The 17,483-nt window shown below is 40.6% G+C and overlaps 1 protein-coding gene across 1 annotated transcript; it reads right to left on the reverse strand.

The window, feature by feature from the left end:
- Window positions 1-1,588: 1,588 nt before the first annotated feature.
- On the reverse strand, window positions 1,589-16,239 carry GABRA6 (gamma-aminobutyric acid type A receptor subunit alpha6). The gene is made up of 9 exons (XM_006199014.4): window positions 16,202-16,239; window positions 15,883-16,001; window positions 15,208-15,275; window positions 13,046-13,266; window positions 12,878-12,960; window positions 12,439-12,582; window positions 11,905-12,057; window positions 10,384-10,643; window positions 1,589-1,864 (listed from the first exon to the last, which is right to left on the reverse strand). Exons 1-9 carry the CDS (start codon window positions 16,237-16,239, stop codon window positions 1,589-1,591), a joined length of 1,362 nt encoding a protein of 453 aa, XP_006199076.1.
- Between the last annotated feature and the right edge of the window lie 1,244 nt (window positions 16,240-17,483).

Here is a 17,483-nt window from a genome sequence, read left to right on the forward strand (position 1 = left end):
CTCTAATTTGTTTGGCCACAGAATTTTTTGTATTTTCCTGGATAAAGGCAAGGGTAGTAATTCTAGAATATTTCCTCCTGGGTTCAGAGCTCTGGGTGACCGCAATGATATTTATGACCCAGCTACAGCTAATGAGGGCTTTATCGATCTCCATAAATTCCACCACATGCTTTCTCCTGCTCCTAGTTCCCGGTTCCGTTAACACCTTCCTGTGTGGGAGAAACATGGGTAGAGTTAGTATCGGGAAGAGCTGGAATAGTAGAAGGGGAGAAAAATAGTCGCATTCGTTTTTTTTTCAGCTTGATTGAGGTACAGTTGATAAATCAAATTGCAAGGTACAAAAAGTATACAATGGGATGATTTAAAATAAGTATACCATGTGAATGACTTCCTTCATTGAGTTAGTTAACATATCCATCATCTCACATGTTTACCTTTTTTTTTTTGGTGAAAACATTTAATTTCTACTCTCTTAGCAAATTTCAACTATACAGTCCAGTGGTATCAACTCTAGGCACCAAGTTATACATTAGATCCTCCGATCTCATTCATCTTGTAACCGAAAGCATGCTGAGCGAGCAGGAAGGAGGCGAGAAGCTGACTGTTCTCATACAAACGCAAGTCTTTCTGTAGAACTAGGTGACCAAACCTGGCTGTCCCGTACCTACTACCTCTCAGCATCCCCAGGGCCACTGACATCGGGGTACAGGACACCACTCCATTTCCCCGCACCTCAGGCAACTCTTCACAGCTTTACAAAACAGACCCGAGAACCATGTTTATTGATGTTTTATTTATTGATCTACTTAGAAAGGTGGAGAATATGAAACACACATTTATATTCATAGTCACATTCACAGTCATAATATATACAAGGCTTCTACAACCTCAAGGAATTAGGATGAGTGTATTATTTTAAAAGGAGAGCTTAATGAGATAAAACAACACCGTACGGCAGTCCAACCAGCGCTATGTACAAATGCATACATGATTTATGATCCCTGTGTAATTCACACGTATGCAAACACCGTGCTTCGTTGAGGTATAATAGCACAGTGGGGTTAAAGATGAACAGCTGAGCTCAATACGGGCTTTACAACGCCACTGAAAGCCGTTTTACTAGCATAAAGGCCTCCGACATGCTGGTATTAACCTACTGATAAATATTTAGACTATTTATATCTTGTTCTCATGAGAACTAAGCCAAAATAAACATATTTTAAGGCAACCTTTGGAAGAGTAGCATTCCTTATTTTATCTGCTCTGTGGTAAATGCTATTCACAGTAACAATTGAAATGTTGACCAAGGAAGGACAGAGATGGGCACATTCTTCCTGAACCCGTTTTACCCTTTTATAAAATTTTCTCGAACATCCAGAAAAAGTCCTATTTTTTCGGCAACCTTCAACTTCCAATCTTGAGGGATAACATTATGACTTTTTTGCCCATCCAAGCTTACTCAAAGCTGTGAGTTAGAGATTTTCAATTTTGGTTTCATGTTCAGAAAAGCATCTGTACACGTCTCGATGCTACTTTGAAAAATTCAGAAAACGAGAACCGAGAGGATACAGGTTACCGTGGTTGCAAGCTACTCAACACTGCTGCTCACTTCCATCGGGTCTCTGGAAAGATACACTATCCAGTACACAAGGTTGAATCCTGCAAACGCAACAGGGAAGAGAATCCGAGAGTACTGGTCTATTTTACTGGTACCTCCAAAGGCTGGAGAGAGGGGTGGGGGTGTGACAGGTGTGGACTGTAAGATGGGCGCTCTCGTGAGGACTTTGCTGGCCTCGGAAGATGGAACTATTGGCAGGGTCAGAGAGGTGATTCTTTTCTTCAAATGATACTTGGAATCAGGATGCTGTGGAGAAAAAAACACATTCAGCCTACGTAAAAGAACAGGCATCACTTACTTAGTCACTCATTTTTTCATCATCGACAGACGCTTATGGACTCCTTCCTATGTAAGTTAAAATATCAGCAAATTCTTCATAGTATTTGATGGTGCTACATTCCTAAGAAAGTGGTAAAACAAAATTTTTAATTGATTTGCTTCCATTACCACATCCTGTCATTCAGTACAACAGGGCTGATGCCAAGTATGTCCCATGTCCCAGAAACCGTGTTGAACATCTGTACCAGGTGATACTGAAGAAGACATCAACCAGGTTACAAGGGCTTATCCACTCCCCAGTTATGCTCTGTAAACCTATAGGGCAATGGGTATAGACAATGAGAGGGGATTTCAGTTTGGAATATGTGGACAGTTAGTCTAAGCGCAAGAAAAAAAGCAGCTTGGTTAAATGATGTCATTCCGCCTGGCACATTCCGAGCCTAATCTTGACACATTCATGCATTTGAACCGACTGAAGTGCCAACAGCAGCCAAAAAAAAAAAAAAAAAAGAAAGAAAGAAAAGAAAGGTGCTCATGGACGTCAAAAGCCAGTGACAAAAGAAAAATACCCTTATATTGAGGGGGATGATCGTTCATCCCTTGATATGCAACTGCCTCTTGGTTCAAGAATTCCCTATTGAGAGATTTCTGCTCTCCATTCAGAGATTCTCTGTTGGTCTCCCTCCTTCTGAAGTCACCAAAACATGATTCATTTCCTAACCTCAGAATTGTTATATGTTCTTTTCCATCATTAGATCTTTCTGTTCCACGGAAATCATAAGACAACCAATTCTAGTCTTGAAAGGGATGCTGACTGCATGAATGGACACATGAGAAGGCCAGGGTCCCGATGTAAGAAAGGTTTCACCAGGGTTGCACATCGAGCAATAAACACTCTGGTCAGTCTCAGTGCTCGTCATATCCCAGCATTTTCTCGTCTTTAAGGTACTGAGCCTGCTTCAGAGACTCTACTCCTGTTGGCTTTGGACTCCTTTCATCATGTTGGAGACCAGGGTTAGGGGGGGTGGCTTCCTCTGATTCTTATTCCTTCCTTGTCTCTCCCCTCTAATAACCACTCTCCTTGTGGCCAGCTTGTCCTTGCTGGATCTCTGCCTTCAAACACTGGCTGTACATTAGCCCTGCTCTTGTAAAACTGCCTTGTTTCCTCCCTGGCAGCACAACCACCACTTTGCTGCCCGGCAGGGTGTGTGACTCACGTGGGCAGGCTCCCGTGGCTTTAGAGCGACTGCCCGGCAACGGGAGGCGGTGGCCACCCTCCCTGGGCTGGCTGAGCCGCGGGAGCAGGGGGACCCACCGGTGCCGTGACATTTGGACTGCGGGGAACAGCAACCCCAAGAACCTCTTCTCTCTGGACTCCCCTCCTGAATTTTGCTTTTGATTTGTCATGGACGTTGCTGGGGATCTAAATAATAATGCTCATTAGAGAGAGTTCAAGCCCAGTGTGCTTTTTAGGGGCCACGGTAAAATCTGTTTCTTTACAGACTGTGTAAAGTCTGGTTTGACATGACCGCGGCCAATTTCCAGCCAGGAGTATGTTGATTTGTTATTTGTTGACCCAGGGTTGGGCTAGGCACTCGAAACAGAATTAAATAAATCATAGGTCTTAGAGGTAGAAAAGAATTTAAGATAGTAGAGTGCCCAGTCTACTGATCTTGGATAGGACAGAAGTGACATTTTCTGTTAAAATAGCAGGTGACAACTGAGGACTGCTGTGCCCAGGGTCACCAGAGAGTGTGTGGATAGGACCAGAGTCGGCGTGTTTTGGTCTCAGTGCATGCTGCCTCTCTTAGAAATAAACATGGTAATTGTCTGCCAAGAGCTTTCCATCATGTTTCTCAGACTCTGATTTGAATATTTATCTATTATATGTATTATTAAAATATTCTCTACCTGAAAGAGCAAAACGTGTCACTGTTTAATTCTTCAAAAAGAGTTCCCCTCCTCCCAGATACCTGGAACATTCAGGTATTTTACTCTAGCAAATCTTCTAAGGATCATAACAGAGCAGAAAGAAGGCAAGCCTTTAGAGCGAATTTGCTTCCTAAACCCGTCTTGATTTTTAATAGCATGCCTTGCCTGTCTGACACCTCTGTTTCTCTCTTTTTTAGGGAGAAAGAGGGCAGACATGAGTAAGTTCATTGAGCTGAAAAAGTGATTGTGAAATATAATCGAGCATAAAAATGTAAGGCATTGTTCTATCTCCCCCTCCCTTTTGGAGATGTGAGGGGAAGTTGTCAATCTCTGGCCACCGTGTCACGAGTGACTTAATGAGGATGGCCAAAATAACCCTTGTCCGGAATTAAGCAGCATCGTTCAAGACCAAACAGCCTGGAAAATTTATGCACAATGGCATTAGCTTGGAATGAAAGGTCCCTTACAGTCGGACTCCTCTTTTCCTCACCGATTTCCCCAGTCTCTATGGAGAGTTGCTTAAGGGTTAAGAGGGCAGCAGAGGAAGGAAGCCTTAGACTGCGATCGTGCACACACACTACTCACCCGCCCTACGCCTTAGACATGCCGTAGGCGTTCCCTTGGCGTCAAGTTACCATCTTTAAAGTTAGGGACAGTGAACATTTCATCTCTGAGGTTTATTTTCTTTTCTTTAGGAGCTTGAGAAAGAAAATACGTCTTTTCTCTGTGCACTTTTCTGCCTCCTTAGCTGTGAGAACTCCTCGCTGTCATCACGCTCTGGCCTGTAACTATTATTTCTGTCGTGCTTTATCCCCTTTCCGGACATAAAACCTCCTTCATGGCACAGGGCGTGTTATTCTCACGTGTAAATGCCCCACAGTGCCTAGCCAGTGCACAGAACGCCGGCGATGCTTAATAGACAAACATTTGCTGAGTCAACAAGTGAATGAACATCTAAACATTTCCCAAGATTTCTTAGTCAGGCAAAGAGAAGGGAACAAAAAGTTTTATGATTATTGTACGTTATATGTTAGCACAATGTTTTATATTCCATTGTGTTGGAGGTTACCATGTCTCAGTGCTTAACCACGGCCAGCCCTGCAGGTCACTTTGCACGCATTATTTTGCTTATTCCCAGAAAGAATCTAGAATGTGATAATACTCTTTTCATTTTAGAGATGAGCGAACGGAGGCTTAAGCAGAACACTCACACAAGTGAGAAGGGGCGGCTCCTGAATTCAACCCTCTAACATGCCTAAAATCATACTCGTTTTTTGATTCTTTATTTAGGGTTTTTTTGGGGGGAGGTGGTAACTAGGTTTATTTATTTCTTTATTTTTAGAGGAGGCACTGGGGATTGAACCCAGGATCTTGTACATGCTAAGCATGTGCTCTTACCATTTGAGCTCTACCCTCCCCCCAAGACCATACTCTTAATAAATATTTTCTCCCCGTCAGACTTAGGGTTTAGGGCGTGGTTTCCCAACCACAAAACTGCAGACAGATGGATACTTTTCGTTGTGGGGGACTGCCCTGTCCCTCATGGGATGTTGAGTAGCTGCCCTGTCCTCTACCCAAAAGGCGCCTGTAGCACCCTCCTCCTTGGAGTTTTGACAACCAAAAATATCTTTAGCAAATGTCCTCAGGGCGGGGGGAATTCACCCACCATGGAGAATCACAGGCTTAGAGTTACACTGTCTCATTGCCCCGTGGCAACTTCTAGGGGTGGTTTCTAGCAGGCAGCAAATACACTGTGCTCAAGAAAATGCAAGAGGGCTGGCTGACCCACCCACTGGATGATGAACTCCTGGATAATGGGGGGGTTGGCAGTCCAGGAGACTGGCCACCAATTTAGAAGAATCACACTGAATTTCTGAAATCAAAAGAAAGCCAATTGTGCAAGCCATTCAAGCTTCAGGTTTGCATCAGATCCCGCCTGCCCTATTGTAGCTCAGCAGCTTCAGCTGATGGTAAAATCGGCTTTTGTCAGAGTCCAGATGAGGGCTCAGCTTGGGGCCGTCACCGTTTTGAGTGGAGCACCTGTGGTTTTGAATTTTTCCAGGGCTCCCCTGCTGCTCAGTGCCATCCTGCTTTGGGTATTTTTAGAGCACTGCTTTGTTTTAAGTAACACCATATTGCAAAGGTACTTTGAGTCAAACTGGACTTTATGACAATCAAGTATTTGGTATAGGGGTAAGGCATTTGGGAAGCAGTTAGAGCAATTTTGATACAACATTCAGTGAATCTAATAAATTAAAGAAGGGGAGGCAATGCATTACCTGGTAGGAGAGAGATTCTGACCAGGGATGCATTACTCAAGGGACAAAGTGTCTTCTTTTAGAACCAGTGAACGGGGCACCAAAAATAAGAGAAAATACTTTTTAAAACATTTAGTATTTGACATTTTTAAGACTATTGTATTAAGCATTATGGAGAAAATGAACTCCATCAAATGTCCTTACATTTATTTTATAGCTGGTAGAATTAGGAGTAGAGATAATTCCAGAATGTCTGTGAGAAGCAGCTTACTGGTAGCAGTCTGGTGGGTGAGTGGCGCTAGGGGCGTGTCTGAAAACCATACTGGAATATTTGGAGGGTGCAGAAAGGAGTCCTGGATGAGGATTTGAGGGAAGTTATAGAAAATGAGCTAGCTGCCTGCACCCCTCATCTACTTCACCCCACCTTCTTTGTAAGTCACAGAGCGGTGCTCCCATGGGGAAGGGGCGTCATGACCTTTCTGGTGCTCAGAGTCTGTGATGGTCTTAATTTAACCATTCATTCTATGGCATAATGATAGTGCTCAAAACAATCTTAGCAAGATTTGGAACTGGGAAGGGAAATCGTTCAGTATTGTATGCTTCGTACTTCTCTGCGTAGGTGGAGGGTGGCATGGTAATGGCCCAGCAGAGATTCCGACCTTGAAAAGAGTCCAGAAAGGACCGTATGTCTTATTTCCGTCTCTGTGACGGAAGTGACTGACTTAGTGCTTCTAGGGCAGGGCCAGGCTTATCTTTCTGTTCTCAGCATAGGCATCACTTCCTCCCAAATCACCCCTCCAGACTGAGTTAGGCACCCCAGCAGGACGCTTCTTCGGCCTACAATACATCTCTAAGCACAGCCTTTATTACAACGTGTTGTCACGGCTTCTTGAATTTCCTTTCTTCCTGATGGACAAGAAGGTCCACGATGGAAGAGGCGCTACTGATGCCCCTTACCCGTGTATCCTCGGCATTCTATAAAGGGACTGGCACATACAAGCACTTAACAACTGCTTATGCTGTGAATAATTTGGTAAGGACGTAGGTTCTTAGTAAATTGGTGTCAGGTGAGAAGAAAAATAAATAGTGTAATCTGTGTGAAAGCAGTCATTGTCTCAGCTAATTAAACTTGGATCAATTTTGTTGGTAGATAATTTACCAAGACCATCACACCTCCCGTGGAAAAAAGAAGCCACACTGGATGTGTTGATGGGTAGAGGGACAAGGGATTCATTCTTAGAAACATAGTGATGACGACTTAGACCTTTAACATAACAAGGACACTAGCAAACCATCCCCAAAGAGATCAAGGTGTCAACTTGGCCTTATATACAAAATAAGAATACCCAAACACATAGTGAGTTCTGAAACTGAAATACTAGAATAACTGTAATGCCAAAATAGCATACCAGATAAAAACAGTATGAAAAAATACCATATAAGCAAGAATTGTGGACAATTTTTTTTTCCTCAAAAATCTAAAAATAAAAAGTCTTCATTTCCAAATGCTTTAAAAACAGAAAGATAATTAGTTGATAGAGCACCTTCTGAAACTTCAGTTTCAGGTGTCTCTTCAGGTTTGAGTACTAGTACTGAATTTCTTTGTCACTGTTAATATTAAATTTCAAGGTCAAATTCAAAGTGATCAAGTTTTCACGTTCATCCTAAATGTTTCCTGTGAAAAGCAATGTGCACAGTAAGTACACAACTTAGAATCACAGTTTTTCATCTCAACGTCACCCTATTGGTTTGCTGTTTCAATGTCCAACTTATTCAAATGATGCTATTTTGATTACAACTGAATAGGCGTTTTTAAATGTCATGGTATTTGAAAGAAAAAACTGACCTCGCAATCATAATACACCATTGTGCTGTATAAATTCCAAGTGTGTAATTTATATTTGTTCCTCTACATTATATAAGGCAATTGCCAACTTTTGACTTAAATAAAATGTACACGCTCTTTGTAATCAGCTGTATTTCTGTTTTGGTACCTACAAGGTTTATATTGTTAGGTTTGGTTATTTTTGTTTTTATTTTTATTTTTACACTTTGACTTAGCCTTTCAGAAATAAAACTTCTTTTCACTGCCTTAAAATATTTTAAGCAAAGCCAGGTTTAGAAATACAAGTTTTGATAGGGAAAAAAGTCAACTTGCAAGAAAAAAAGGACTTTGAGATGATTTAAATGCATTTTTAAAACCTAGCTTCCCAAAGGACCTAGTCCTTATAGGTTCCTATTTTAGAACTGCAGAAGATAGTTTATGAAGACCTGAGATCTTAAATTCCATCTTATTAAAAAATTACACCTTTAAAATAATAGTCTAAGGGAATGATAACTCTATACTTTCTCTAGGGATTTGAAATCATATTCTTCCCAGTCATATATATTTCAAAAGAGTCAAAGTAAGAAAGTTGGCCTTTCTTTTTGTCTCAATATCAGATCAATGACTATATTCAGAATCAGTGGAGTTGTTTTTCTCACCCTGTTCCTCATGAACTTCTTTTTGTGTTTTTACTGTATTTCTCAAATAAGAAGCTGTTAAACCTAATTCTAATAAGTAACAATTTTCATTCCAGATATATGTTAAGACAATATATGACCTTGGGACAATATATCAATGATGTATCTTTATAAATACAGATAGGTAGTAATTTAGTCACTTATTTTTACAAACAAAATAATTCTCAAAAATTTTTGGAATTAATCTTTTCTGAAAAATATCATTTTCAAGCATTTGGAATTGAGCCTTCAGACGAACATATTTTTGTTATAAAATTTATGTTTTTGTGACCTTTCAAAACATGCATAAGTATTATAAAGAAAATAGCATTAAATCAAGAGAAGACCTTTGGGAATGACCTTACCTACATCCAGATGATTTATCCAGTGGTATGCACTCTTTTATATGTCAGTCTTTATGAAAGTGTTGAGAGTGGGGAGGGCTTCATTCTCTGTAAAGTTGTGGACATTAGGAGTTCTGGAATCAATTCCTAGTTTTTCTACCAACTAGTGACTAATATTTTTCTTCTCTGAGACTCTGGTGTTGTTTTACTTGTAAGTGGAGGTAATTAGACTGGATCATTGGATGGCAAACTTTTTTTTTTTTAATGAGCGCTAATTAAAGGGGAAAAAAACCTTTAAATTATTTTAAATTGTATGTTGCCACTTATCCTGGGAATGACCTTATCCTTTAGAGAAAATGTGAATTTCAAACAAATTTCTTAGTTTATCAAAGAGAGAAGTTTCAAAAAAATTATCTTTTAAAATCAGTAAATGTCTGAGTACCTGGAAAGTGAAACATACATAGCTTTATCGTTTTTACCACAAAATTTAACCAAGAATTAACTGGGCTGCATGTGGTTTTGCAATTCGGAAATGTTCGTAAGAACTGATCAATTATAAAGAAATTTTCAGTTCAAAGTGTCTGCATTACTTGAGATTGCAGAGCACAATTTTCCTCTTTGCAAGAGCTGTTTGACGTTTATATTGAAATTAAAATGCATACTTGTCAATCAGTTCTATACATCATTTTTTTAAAAAAAAGTATGTGCAATTTAATTTTGAGAATTTATTCATATGTGAAATTGAAATTTGAGGACACATTTATGACCCTTGGAATTATTAACGCTATCAATTATTTTTTATTCAAAAAACCTTTGGGGACCAGAGCTTAGGCACAGCCAATCTAAATCTAAATCTAAATTATAGGTATTTCTCACTGATTGTAAGTCTTTGAATGAAAACACTAAGATACATATTATATACGTATAATATGAATGCAAACATGAGAATGTTTTCATGTGAGTCAAAAACTCGGCATATGACTCAGCATTTATGGAACCTAATATTCACATCTTGCGCTCCTGCAATAAAGCAGCAAGCAGATTTCTAACAAAAATTGTCCGTAGGAGTCCCTGTTTGTTTCCTTCAGACTCTGAAGCCTCATTAGGAACTTTTTTTTTTAACCTTATTCTCCCTAGTCGGTGTATGTGAACCTGTTCAAAGGAAACATCTAAAGGCTGAGAATTTTCTCATCTCTGAGCGCCTGGAATCTGCCAGCGCTAGTGAGAATGATGAAAGAGGGGTACGGAAAGTTTAGAGCCAAGATAAAGGGAGGATTGTTGCCTGGCGTTTTTCTGTAAAGTTGGAGAAGTTGGTCTGAGAACCAAAGTTACGCAACGTAAGCCCCACTAACAGCACCTCTGGGCTCCCTCGTGGTTCGCGGTGACTAGTCGGGCTGCCTTTTCCCACGTGGGGGAGGGGGAGGGTAGCATTAGAAAAATAAACAATTACCAAGATGACCTCGGCTTCCAAGGGTTCGGGAGCTTTTGCTATTGTCGCTGGAGGTGAGGCCGCAATCTGTGCCTTCCTTTCCACCTTCTGTGTCTGAAGATTGGTAAAGTAGTTGACAGCTGCGAACTCAATAAGGGCAGAGAAGACGAAGGCAAAGCAAACAGCTATGAACCAATCCATGGCGGTGGCGTAAGACACCTTTGGCAAGGAGTGCCGGGCACTGATGCTCAAAGTGGTCATGGTTAAAACAGTGGTGATCCCTGAAACGGAAAAGGATGAGAAAGGCAGGATTAGCATTTGGAATCCAGTAACGGGATCCAACGGGAACGTGTTGGTGGAGAGGATTACGTGTCATTATTATTATTATTATATTGTTTTTTAATTGTTTGCAATTATTATCATAGGTATTCACATTTTTGTATCCTTTAATACTTAGGGTGGTAATGTGTACATTGTAGTTGCTCCAAAATTTTTTTGAATTGATATAGTTTAACTATTACAAAATTTGTCTTGAATAATTCTAGTTGTTTACCACTTGAGAAAACTTAGAGCAAATTATTACTACATAAGTAATACAACTTTGAACTTCTGATCAAATTTAATAGCTGGTAAAATCTTTCATCATATTTAATAAGATTATTGGGTATGAATAATAAATATAAAATTAGGTTTCTCTCTCTTTTTTTAATTTCTAGCTTGGTTTTAAGATAAAATATTTACTCATGAGAAAATAATCTGACCACTCATCTGCCAGCAGTTTTCTTTCTTGAAGGATTTATGTAATTCAGAGCTGGTCACCCTCATCACATAAATATTATTTTACAATTTGCAGAAAGAGATCTATTTGAATATGGTAAATTAAAAAGTCAAAATTCATCTTAGACTTCAATTAAACTCAGGTCGTCCCTATGAACTACTAAATTTATAATCATGAAAACTCAGCAAAAATTATTTTGTGACAGATATTTTCTGTTGTGGCTCTTTTTCTTCCTTCATCTTGTTCCACCACACTAGTAGGGATTCTGTACATCACAAAAGGAGCTAAATATTTGGGTTGAACAATGGGAAACTGGTGATATTTAACTAATTTTAGACCTATAAAAAATGGCACATTTTTAGTGATTCAACCTAATAAAAGTCAGATATAAATTATATATTAGTGGATTCAATATCTTAGCCTTTATTTCCATGGATGTCAGTTTTTATTTTTCAGCTTTTTTTTTTAGTTATGAAAAAGCAAACTGATATTAAAAAAAAAAACAAAAAACACTCTCCTAAATAGGGCACATGAAAATCACAGGAAACCAGCCAGAATTCTTGCTGAGACCAATTTTTTGTCGATTCACCACACAACTTGCAATAAGATGAGGGTCATTTTACATGATCCATGTGTCTGAATGAGATAGGAGTTTATTTCCTTTGTGGATTGCAGAAGTGCACCGGTGTGAATATTCTCGTCAAATACACAAGCAGTGAGAACTGGAGGGTGACTGGAAGTGGAACCCGAAGAGTGAAGCCTACCAAAGACAGTTCTGGCCGGGACCGACTCCTTGTTAATCCAGAAAGACACTTGAGAAAGAATGACCGTCATGATGCAAGGAGTATATATCTGTATCATGAAGTAACCCATCTTCCTTTGCAAGTGGAAATAAACTGTCATTATTACATATTCACCTGTCAGAGGAGAGGTATATTAGTATTACTGCGGTTGACAGTGAGCAAAAAAGATTGCAGCTGGAAATAAATCCTACAGATCTTTAACATGCGCTGGAAGGAAGCAAGCAGAGGCATTTGTCAATGTAAGACCAAGCTACCAGATCAGCAGGTTTTCTGTGAGGCTCTTTGTGTCAATAGACATGCAAAACTATTCACTCCAAGGCTTCACAAATCTTCATATGCACATGGTTGTAAAATCACTTTTAAAGAACGCTAGTCATTGCTCCAAAACAGCAAGCTTAGCTGTGGATGGCTAGTGCAGAGGGAAAGGAAATATTTTGGAAATGTGCACTGGAGTCACCTTGCAGGATTACATCCATGCATTGTTCAGATTCTTACCTGTGTTAGATTTAATTGTCTCACTGGATACTGTCTGTCCAACCAGATCATACTGCAGGAGGCTTGATGATTCTTCTGGGACCTCCACTGAGTACAGTGGGCCTTTTTTCCATGTATATATGATTTCACTTTTAGGGTAAGCATCTGAATTTTTGAAACAAATTAAACATACTAGTGAATCTGACTGGCTGTGGGTTTTTTTTTCCTTTCAAAGCCAAATCTTGTTCATACAAACATACATCTTCTTTAATGTTTTTCTTTAATCTGAGTGACGAAAACCTCTATTTATAAGATTGATAGGCATGATTAAGTAATTCCTGGAATCATACTGAAAATGTCATAGTAGTATCTCTCTTTTAGTTTCCAGCGTCTGACTAAAACCAAATAATTACATACTTTGAATGCATTATTTGACTCTCAGAAGTTTTTTGTAACTTACAGCTCCCAAACTTGAGTGGACAAGCATGCCCGTCCATAGGAAAGTTAACCAGCCTCATGGGACAGTCGGCATTGATGGTGAGCCTAAGGGACGTTGACATAGGCGGTTCTGAGTTAGTACAACAGACAAAGCACGTGGGCAGAGGAAGGAGAATTGGGGAAACCTCACCTCATGGTGTACAGAATGGTTCCATTCTGCATTATTCTGAAGAGCTTATTCGGGGTTGTCATATTGTGAGCAATTGACTTCTTGCCGTTCCTGAAGAAAGTGTCAGGTGTCCAGATTTTACTGACCATCAAGTTGTTCAAACTCAGAATCTCAGCTGGCCCCCCAAACTTCAACCTCTCATCGGTCCAAGTCTGGCGGAAGAAAACGTCCATTGTATATTCCTAAGAGAAAAGAAGATATTCAGGCAGGCTGGGCAGAGAGTTTATTGAGAATAGTTTATTCACTAGTTTACATGCCCAATCCTACACCTTATGAAATAAAGCAACTTTTTATGATAATAACCTGTCAGGAAGGCTATGACTTCAGGGAATTATTTTTCACAACCAAAGATTGTGATAGTATTATAAATGGTAGTGCTGTGTTGGGCAAACCTCCCTCCTCCAGCTTCAACCTCCTTCACATTCTTCCCCTTTGTCTATCAGTCATCCGTCTCTTCATCTATTGACCGATTGATTTCTCCCTCCGTAATTAGAAGAAAAATACTTAAAGATCGAGTCTAGGTTTTGTGCTGGTCTTCCTACCATCAGTTAGTCTAACCATTCCCTTTAGCAACTCACCCACCTTCAAAAGTATCTCCAAGCAACATGGTACCACTTAGTAAAGTCCCAAGGGCAGATAAACTTTACCTGACAAGCATGCTGTGTCTGCACGTCGTGATTATTTTATATTGTTCTCAGAGAACATTAAAGCAAATGTTACCATGATTACTCAACTAGAGCATCATTTAAATATGCGTAACCAAAATTATGAGTTTTAATTTGTGGCTTTTATGAAATAACATTAAAAGTCTTAAGAATTAAGCTAAGGGCCATTGCAAAAGTCAATGAAAAATAACAACTTGTAATGATGTTAAAGTATTGCCAAGAATTGCTTTGCCTACTTTTTGTGCACCTTTAAGAGACTTATCACTGCAGGTGGCAATTATATTTTGAAAATGTGATTTGACACACAATATATCCAAATAATAATGATCCAGACAATAATACGCCTCTGTTGTACAAACACACTTGAAAAAGAGACACATGCATAAAACAAAGTTCCAATGTCCCCAGATTCCAATGCTGCAGTAGAATATGGTTGTGGTTATATATTTCTTGGGCTGAGTCAGTACTCACATGAAAAATATGACAGTAAAATAATTGAGAATTCTGGAGAATGCTGACTCACCTTTCTCTCAAGTTTTAAGACATTTTTCTCTTAAATAAAGTCCTCCTCACTCTCTCCCCCTCTTCCTTGTTATTTTTTCATACTTCTCTTCCCCCCCATTCTTTTACTCCTACCTCCCCCCCCTTTTTTTATTCTTCCTTCTTTCCTTTCTCCTTATCTTGTCAACTCAAAAAGCAGAAGATGAAAAGGTCTCTGATAACTGTTTATGTAGAATTACATTCCCCTGGTACATTTAATGGTGCACCTCTTTAAAGAGTTATGCATTTCTCAGTTTTAGCCTTTATAATTTACTTTTAGGGGGAAATACTATCGAAGACATATGAACGAATATCCTGATACACTTTGTTCTAGAAGATCGGTTCAGGTTTTCACTGTCACTTACTATAAATACGCTCTTATGAATCCTACAACCATCTGTACCTGGAACAGAGTCCTCAGAACACCTGCTGGTCGAGTTGCAAACGTAAAAGTGGAATACATTAGCCTTTCCAAAGGACCTCCTTCACGGTTTTAATAAAACATACGAAGGCTGATGTACTACAAAAAAACAGTCATATTTGAAGCTTAATAGAGATCCTCAATATACTTTTATATCTTTGTTGGTTTTTCTTTCTTCTACTCCAAAAATGTACTAGGACTTCCTAAAGATGGGGGAGATGTTCTCTTTGTTGAGAAGAATCCGTGTATGGTATGTGGACAGAAGAGAGAATATCATCTTATAAGGTCCCTCAAGTTAACGTTCAAGCACAGCCTTTAGTGAAACGCGAAGGAGATTAAGCCAGTCATCTGCTCCCATGGCCGTTCCTTCCCAGCACGAGCACGCAGAGTGCATCATGGACCCGGAGCCAAGCTTGGTGACATGGCCCATTATCTTTAGCTCTGGGGCTCAGCCTTCTCCCCCGGTAAGTAAAGTTACTCACTCAGAGCTCACTCACCATCTCCACATCTGACACAGGCCCAAAACTTGTCACGTAAATGTCTGTTTTGACCTCAGTGACAGCACCTGAAATCAGCCCAGAGGGATGGAGGCCGTTACCACCAGTGATGTTAAAGAGGATGGAACTGAACAATGCTACCATTCTCAAAGCTCCTTCTCATGGTCAGAATCTGCAACTCATCCTAAAGTCACCCCAGGAGCAGGAGTCCTTTGGTTGTTCAACTTGAAAAACTCACACCAGCTGCCTTATTTTAAATTGATTCTAGTCAAATTGCAGAATTTAAGGAGTGGAAGAGAACTGGGTTATTATTCTAATAAAAATTATAACAATACCTAACATATATAGTAGTTTGAGCAGGACAGATGCTTTAAAAAGTGTCTGACATGGAGCATCTCATTTTATACTCACAAACCCTCTGAGGCAAGCACTGTTCATACACCCTCACTGCAGTGGAGAAGGCTGAGGCTTGGAGAGTTCAAATAACTGGCATACAAAGTCACCAGCTAACTGAGGAAGGGACCGAGACTGGATGGGAACACACACGTGGCCCCTCTCCGGGGCCCTGCCCCTCACCCCTCTGCTGTCCTTCTGAGGCCTCTGGGCCTTGGGGGCGGGGGCACTAAGAGGGAAGAAGAGTACAGATGCTGGATCTAGTAAGGATGCTGCTCTCACCTCCAAATCCTGGCCGCAGCCGATTGTCATAGCCTTCAAGCAGGTTGTCCAGGGTCCGGCTGATGTTTTCTGAGTAGAGTTTGCCCTCATCTTCAAGTTTCCCTAGGGCATTTTCCACCCTGTGAGTAGACAGGCAATGGTCCTCACTCCCGGCCTCAGAGAACACAGGCTGTTCATTGCATCCTTGACCACCCCACCACAGATACATGCCACACCACCCAGGCTTCTTCCGCGATGTGGTAGAGAAGGCACCCAGTGAGTGTGCCCTCTCCCTTTCCTCCAAGCTCAAAGGAGAAATCAGAGAAAAGGTCTTACTCACCACAGAAGAATGTACAGCCAGGGCAGAGGCGATGCCATCCTGCAGGGCACTGAGATGCCAGTTCTCCCTCCTCCTGGTCTCTTCCTCCCAACCAGCTCCCCTCTGCCAGTTACCTAGAGCAGTCTTCCAGGCCCCTCATGTCCCTCCTCCTTGTCCGTGTCCAGCAGTAATCCAGAAGGTTGCCTGCTAAACTTTGCGGGTATCCCTTGCTCGCTTCGCCCTCCTATCCACCTTTTCACGTGGAACAAGGTGGTCTGGGGGCTGAGGGTACGTCCTGTTGGACACTCCGCATCCTCTGACTGACTCAGTTGGGAAGTGAGAGTCTGAAGGGACAGTGCATGGTCGGAGAGCAGTGACAGTAATCGAATAAGGCATTTGGGGAGATTAGAAGGGAGAAATCCACTGCTCGTTTTGGCATGGACTTAGCAGGGCCCCGTGAGGAAATCTGGAAGGCAGTGGCATCTTGCTGATTGAGGTTATGCTCCAATGGGCTCAGCGTTTATTATTTCTATGGTTCACAGAAGGATTTCTGCACGGCGCTCATGGCTGAAAAAGTCCAGCAATATTGGGACCCTCTTGGATTCTCGTTCTGATTTCACTAGCTTTATTGCATCGGATACACCTTTCCTCTAGATTTAGAAATTGGTCCTCATTCTTCATTGAAAAGCACTTAGACCACACCAGAACAACTGACCACCTTGCTGTTGGATTAGTGGATTGAATTTTTTTTTTCTCTTAAATCAAGTACTTGGCTGAACCTTCCTGTCAAAGGTGTGGCACCTCAAGCTAAGATATAAAGGAGCTCACTACCCTCTGCAGAAGCCCAGCCAGGTTCATGAACGCTGCCTAGAAAAGACAATATCTGGAAAGAGCTTGTTAGGGTTCCTTGCCCACGCAGAAATGCTGTAAGCACAAAGCATCCGTAGACACGGTAAAGGATGATGTTGCTGGCACGATTTTATTAGGTTGGCTGCAGGTCAAAAGCAAAATGTTTGAACCTAAGGAGAACAGCATCCTCCACCCAGCCTGGTAAGGGAAAGTTGGAGTAAAAGAAGTTTCTTGAAGCCTTAAAATTTTGGTCTTTAAATAAAAATAATAAAGTTTTGTGAATATATATATATATATATATATAGTTTATGACTATATATACATTTTTTTTAAATTCAGGACCATACAAGTAAGAAGTAAATACCTCCTTCACCATCCTTCCTGCCAGAGCCACCCACCATCTCCCTAGTTCGCAGTCTGTTTCTTCAGCACCTAAATTCTACGAAAGTGATGG

The sequence above is a fragment of the Vicugna pacos genome, chromosome 22 (assembly GCF_048564905.1).
Source record: "Vicugna pacos chromosome 22, VicPac4, whole genome shotgun sequence".
Lineage (NCBI taxonomy): Eukaryota > Metazoa > Chordata > Mammalia > Artiodactyla > Camelidae > Vicugna > Vicugna pacos.